Source organism: Morone saxatilis, unplaced genomic scaffold, assembly GCF_004916995.1.
Source record: "Morone saxatilis isolate NCDOM2014 unplaced genomic scaffold, NCSU_SB_2.0 Contig14, whole genome shotgun sequence".
NCBI classification, from domain to species: Eukaryota; Metazoa; Chordata; class Actinopteri; family Moronidae; genus Morone; species Morone saxatilis.
The window spans coordinates 10,291,259-10,298,485 of record NW_023339696.1 but is presented as its reverse complement, the minus strand read 5'-3'; the positions used below and the strand labels follow the sequence as shown (position 1 = coordinate 10,298,485).

Genomic DNA, 7,227 nt, shown 5'->3' with positions numbered 1-7,227 from the left:
ATGCCTCTCTCCTGACATGTCTGGTCAAAAATGAAAACCTTTACAGCTTGAGTCTCAGATAAACATAAATATACATTACCAACAGATACGGTGGAGCAGTGTGACCCACCACATCAAAATCTGACCCCGGTGTTTGTTGTGATCGCTGTTGTGCTGGTTGGCATCATCATCGGCGTCCTCATATGGATCACCCTCAAGGTACCCATGTGTGTCTGTTTGTGTGTGTTTTTCTTTATTTGATTGTATTTTGCTGTGATTAACAAGCCCTAATGGAATCTCAAAGGCTGTTTCCATGTTCCTGTTATGCTCAAAATGTACTCGTTTGACAAACATGGTAGAATTCTTTGTGGAGCTGCAGTCAGTTTCAAACTTTTCATTTACCCTGGGCACAAATAATACATCTTTGTGATATAAATAACAAGACTTCTTCTCACAGACGAAGCCTAGACTCTCTCTGCTCAGGTCACTGTATTTCCACAAAGTAGAAGTAATAGGATTCACATATAGGAATACAGGGAGACTTCTTTATATACAGATTAAATAGTCGCTTTGGTTCAGTGATGATATCTCATATCCTTGTATTATGTTTTCATTGTAGGTTAAAAAGGACCCAGAACAAGCAAATGATGGTAAGTAGCCTGAACTCTTGATGTGTTTATAAAGAAGCTTTTAAGTCACTGTCACACTCTCACCATGTCTAAACAACAGTGCATTACTTAGATTATTCACTGAATATCTCTGTACACTATAACAGATCAGGTAATTCCACTCTCCTTGCCTCTAACAAAAACCTGATTCTGGTTCCCAGTCTTGTCCCATATGCTGCAGACATACCGTAGCTTTTTTTTCTTTTAAGATACAGTACACAATCTCCTCTCTAAGTCAGCATCACATGGTCTCTTTGATGTGTTTTTTCCCTGTCATGATGGTATGATGGTCTGTAGTCAAGCAGCTGTTCTCTGATGGCAGGTTTCACTTAGTATGAAAAGCTTTTTATTAACCTCCAGGTGCATGTTTGTAAGAGAGTGGCTGCCTCCTCAGATTATGAACATTTAGAAATCAAAGCTCACTTGTTTGCTGTGTGAACTTTAAAATGTGTTATATATGTGTATTAATGTCAATATGTTCAGCAAAAAATATTGAGGACTTCAGGCAGTTTATTAACACCGTGTAACTGGTGATCTGTGTCTTCACATATTTCTTTGAAACAAGTAAACAAGGACATGATTTCTTCAATATTTTGTAAGCTGTGTGGCTCAAATCACACATTCTGTCATCCAAAAACGGTCTGTGATTGTATTCATCAAATACCAGCTACTGTTAAATGCTTCGGATTAATGTGTGGTCTTTTTGTTGCCTCTCTAGAGTGCCTTGACGATGTGGAGCAGCAGGATGAGATGCCACAACCCTCTGACCCATTGGGAGGTGGCCAAAGAAAAGAAAAGGCTTTTTATAGATAAATACCCCCACCACTCTCTTCCTCCTCATCAACCTGTCACCTTCTTCCCTCCTTCACCTACTTCACTACTACTTCCTTTTTTTGATCCTGTAGTGCATCGCGCAGTGACATTTAGCTTTTCCCTTATTCTTCCCTGGAAAAAAAATGAAATATTAACAAACATTTGATGTGTGTATTTCTAAATACAATAAATATGGTTATGAATGTCCTGTGGCTGATTCTTTTTCTTTCTTTTTTATGTAGTTATAGTCATAAAATAAGTAATATAATATAGATAAAGACATGTAAATTTAAAGCATAGATAAATAATTGTCTGATAAATCGGGTGTGTTGAAAGACTGTGGTTAAATTACATATATTTCATTGTTGTAAAAGATCAAGTTTATTGGTAAGAATATTTTATTTTATGATAATTTGATAGAGTATATTTCTAAAGAAGTGTATCTAGTCCCAATTTAATGGAGCTGACTGATAATAATTTGATTTAGCCTTCCTCATAGTGCAAGTTGTTAGAGCAGTTGTTTCGAAACAGGGAGCGTCTACCCTCTGGGTGTGGTTCGTTTGGGCATATGTGAGGCACAGATATGTACGGTATAGACTGTAGTAAAATTAATATATACTATAGGGCAGATATAAATGGACAGTGGCATGAATATGAATTGGTATGTGAGAGCATGAATAGTGCAGTTAAGTCTATGTGACAGCTGAAAGGAGAAAGCTGTTCCTGAGCCTGCTGGTCCTAGAACAGAGAGTCCTGTAGCGGCTCCCAGAGTCCTGTTGATACAGAGGGTGTTTGTCCTACCTTTGGTCTTTCTGAAGTCCACAATGATCTCTTTGGTCTTCTTGGTGTTAAGAGCCAGGTTGTTATTGGCACAAGTTCTGGGCCTTCCTTTTTGTACGCTGACTCAGGCCAACCACTCCTGTGTCGTCTGCCAACTTGATAATGGTATTGGAACCATGAACAGGCATGCAGTCGTAGGTGAAGAGGGAGCAGAGGAGAGGGCTCAGCACACGGCCCTGTGGGACTCCAGTGTTAGGGTAAAGGGCTGAGAAGGTGTGGTTGTCTAACCTAAGAGACTGGGGTCGGTTGGTGAGAAAGTCCAGTATCCAGCTGCAGTGGGAGGTGTTGATGCCCAGGTCAATGAGTTTGGTGATCAGATTAAAGAGGATGGTGGTTTATATAAATAAACAGCATTCTTGGAGTGTGGCGCTGTGGAGAGGGCATCCTCTGCACTCTTGTTCTTCACTGCAGGCTGCAGCACAATGGATGAATGAATGCAAGACTCTTCTGTGTAAACAGACTTGAAACAAATCGACAGATACCTACTGAGACTAGCCCACTAGAGGGCAATACAAACGTTGTAAAGCGGTCTACAACCCAGCGCTAAAACTACACTTTTGACCTACTTTCAGTGTGGATGTGTTTTGACGCCTTATCTCAGTAGAAAAAAAACATATCAACCAATGCAGAAGTCTTTTCTTGTATGTGATGCTTCAGAGAGGTCTAAGGAAGAACAGTGTAGTGTTCAACTTTACTTTCAGTATTGTGTGAATGTGTTCTATGATTTCTGAGATTTTGAGACATCCAACATTATTATTGTAGTGACAAGTTCAGATTAGAGCTGCAAATCTCACATTTTTGTAGTAATTAAATGTAGAGAAGGATGAAATCATAAAGCTTTATCAAGTCTAGGATGACCGTGCTACTTTTAGTCTCCGAAAAACAACACTTTTTTTATACTTTACATAGATTTTGCTGATGATACTTCTGTACATTTACTTGTAGTAGAATATAAGATCTTAATACTTCTTCCTCCAGTGGTTTTCAAGCACTATGGTTATCCTCATGTTTGTTTGACACTGTTGCTGCACCAGAGACCTTTCACTCTATGCTAACATTGCAGTTGCACTAGTGCAAGCGCTTTAGGATAAATGCAGACTAGTGTTCCTCCCAAGCGGTTCAACCTCAGAAAAAAAGTTCTTACTTTGCACTGTATCTCAGCTGGTGCTTCTCGCCCACATTAGACAAACTGATGTAGGTCACGTGATGCTTTTGTAAATGTGTTAGGTGATGTGGTTAAAAACACATCACATTTCCTACTGAGGAGTTAGAAGTCAAGTGAACCTTGTGTGTCTGTCATCATGTTCGCTGTCTGGTTAAAGCTCATAACCATCCTTTGTCTCTCCTACACAGCCCTGACTGGACCAGGTAAGACTGATTATAATTCCCAAGAATGAATACTAATGTTTTGTGTAGTAATTAATGTAAGGCAGGATGAACTCATGAAGCTTTATCAAATGTAAAGTGAATAACTGTGCCAATTGTATGTATGTAGACAGTGGAGTGGTATGGAAAGATTTTGGAGGATCCGTCACTATCCAGTGCAGACCTCCTGAGCCAGAACAAGACTCACTGACACTGAAGAAAGGTCTCAGCGAGGACATCGATGTTTTCAACAAAGACAGTGTCTCAGACAAAAATACCATGTAACAACAAGTACAGTCACAACAAATTCCCACCATTCTCATCAAAAACTTGACCTCTGACGACACGGGACCCTACTGGTGCTGTTACTCAAAGTTTGATCAGAAGACTGCTTCAGTCATACACAAGAAAGGGACCGGGTCTGTGCTCCTGGTGGTGCTCCTGGTGGTGTCAGGTAAGCCTTATCAATTCATGTATTATCCCATAAAATATTTACTTCTTATGCTTTAATTTCTTCATCATTCCTGGACAACATTTTTTTCTAACAATGATTCATCCAACAAGCATATACACGTTCAACCACACAGTGAAACATAGTAACAGACTTAACAGACTATTTGTATTCAGTCGATGGAGTAGAGCCAGGGATTTCACATACTACAGCAAAGTGTAAGACTGAACTTACATTGACTTATCTGATAGAAATAATATCTATGCTTTCTACTCACTTTATCTTTTTGACTTCACTGCCATGACTACCTAATTTAAATAAAAGGAGTTTCACTTTGAGTTCATTTTGCACCTTTCGGCTCCATTTGAAACAGAAGACTGGTTCAGAAACTGTAAACTTTGTTTTAATATAATTTTGACTGGAGCATTTGCAGTTTCTCCAAAATTGTTCTTAAGAAATATCCCCAAAAAAAAGTCCAGTGTCACAGACATAACAAAAGTCTCACTGTACTTTAGGAACAGAACCAGCACCGAAGCAGTGTGACACATCGTCAGATAAGAATCTGGTCGTGGTGTCTGTCGTGATCTCTGCTGCTGTGCTGCTTGGCATCGTCATCGGTTTCTTCATATGGATCACCCTCAAGGTACTCATGTGTTTGTGTGTGTCTCTTCATTTGGTTGTATTTTTGCTATGACTCACGAGCCCTGATGGAACCTCGGGGGCTGTTTCAATGTTCTTGTTATGCTCAACCCTACTCATCTGACAAACACACACACACACACACACACAGTAAAATCATTTTATTCTTTCATTTGGAAAGCTGATGTTTGCAGTCAGTTATCTCTGTTCACACTTTTTATTAGGTGTGAACAGTGTGCACAAAACCTAATGGTTGCTGCACAAGAGCAAAATGAATAAATGTGAATGTGAATTCTGTTGTTCTGTTTTTGTGCATACGTGTGTGTACAAGTATATGGAATGAAACTTGAATATATGGAATGAAATCAGACGTCATCAAGGCACAGATGCTATCCTATGATCTAGATGTGTAATATTATTATGCCAGATGTTGCTTCAAGATAGCCGAGTCATGCCCATTCAAGCCCTTTGAATAATAAATGCAAAGCACAAGGTGGTAGTAGGTCTTATAGTCAGTCTGTGTGGGTGTTTTTATTTTGGTCCAGGTATGAAAAAGGGCTGGGGGAAGGTGAATATAGATCATAGGTGTGGTGACTATCAAACACTGTATTAAAATAAAGACACTGATTTGGTGAATCTGATTATATAACTATAACCAACGATGATAATAAAGTTACAACCGACCAGTCTGATATGTGTAGAGGTCTGTATTTTTATATTGGAACAGTCTGCTGTCGTTTTCAGGCGATGCAATGAAGGTAAACGGTTGTGCATAAAGACATTGCACTCTGGTGCATTATTTACAACATAATATAACAGTCCATGCCTTCAGGTGCTGCAGGGACTTCATGAACTGAAGGAAAAGCTTTTCATATATGTATAAAACCCTTGTGGACAGCAGTTACTGTAAAATCACTCACATTTATTCATAGATCAAAGCAGACTGACTTTCCTGCTTTAACCACATTAAACCTTGAGTTGCTTCCTATGCATTGTGTTTGAAAATACAGTACATTAACAGCGTGAATATTGGCCCTCATTTGCCAGGGTGTTATTTATCTCTTTATTAGTTAGGACCGCCTCTTACAGATTTAGTAGTCCAACACTTCTTGCAGTAAGATCCTTATGGAATAATATTAGGTCGTATTGGAAACACAAGATGCCGCAGTGCTTTGATCACATGAGAGTTAATTCCATATATTTAAGTTTTATCACATATATTCAAACTTCATATTATATATAAACAGCATTTCAAGGTGGACTGAACAAATAGTGGTTCAGATGGAATAATCAGTGTGACACTTTCTATACAGGTTGTCATATTTCAGATATGAAACTATGAGAAGTTTGAGAAGTGAATAATAATCCTGTTACTCATTGTATAAAAGCCCAACATCTAACATGTTGACAACGCTATCTGTTGTTACCAGACCAAGACTTTGCGCAACACAGTGAAACCAAGACGCGCCACCACGAATGATGTTTATGAGGACATGCGAGGAACACTCAGACGCTAAGGATGTCGGCCTGCCAGCAACCAACCTGAAACTCCTGTCTCTGCACCACTGAGGTGCAAGTGATGCATCTAAAGCAATGTAGCAACTCGGTATGTTCTCCGACATGCTCTGATATCTCTTTAGACCATGTGTGTGTCTGTGTGTGTGTACAGTTTACTGTATGTCAGTGACACACAGTTATGTAAATATGTCTTTAATTTCAGCCATTCCTTGTTTTTGCAGATGGTTTATTTGCTGTATTACTAAAGAGTTACTTTGAAACCTATAAAATGTGTATACTGTGTAATGTAACAATAATAGCTGTAATTTGCTGTCTACATAAATAAAACGATTCATATGTGGGATTAGAAGCCATGTTTGGAATTATTAATGGCTTGTTCTTGAGGATGATTCAGAATACCAGGATGCTCACTAATTAACTATCCAGTGGTTTTGTGGCAACACCACCAAGCCACAAAGAGACACAATGCAAGAAACAAAACTGAAAGGATATAATCTTATTAGTTCACATTTTAATTTTATATTGAACAAATAAATAAGAAAGAAAAAAAACGGTTAATCATACATTAGGAAAGCATTTTCTTTCGTAATATTTACATAGAAATATTCACTATTTTTTGTAAACCATGAAGTCTTCTAATTCTGAGTCTACTCCAACTTTTAATTCCCATTCAATCACTCAAATTTGATCTCCAAGCTCCGATTTTGGTGATTGATTAGCAGCATAGTAACATGAGAATGATGTGGATGGTGATGACCTGAGTAAGTAAGAAACCTGGGTCTTGGCAACAAACCACACATTCAGGTAAAACTTCTGTTTTCACAATTATTTACATATGTCTGCGGTTAAAATGTTCACACATCTCCAGCCACCACACATCCCACATCAAATCAGTCACTGTGGGGTTTTTTTTCGAAGCCAATTCTATTATGACTGGCACAGCATGAGAGTTCA

The 7,227-nt window shown here is 38.6% G+C and overlaps 1 protein-coding gene across 1 annotated transcript; it reads left to right on the top strand.

The window, feature by feature from the left end:
* Positions 1 to 3,979: 3,979 nt before the first annotated feature.
* LOC118323751 lies at positions 3,980 to 6,616 on the top strand (the record flags this gene model as incomplete). Its single annotated transcript, XM_035655813.1, is given in 3 exon segments — positions 3,980 to 4,119; positions 4,632 to 4,759; positions 6,186 to 6,616. Coding segments are annotated over 3 exon segments (355 nt in total), but the record flags the coding sequence as incomplete, so codon positions are not given.
* Between the last annotated feature and the right edge of the window lie 611 nt (positions 6,617 to 7,227).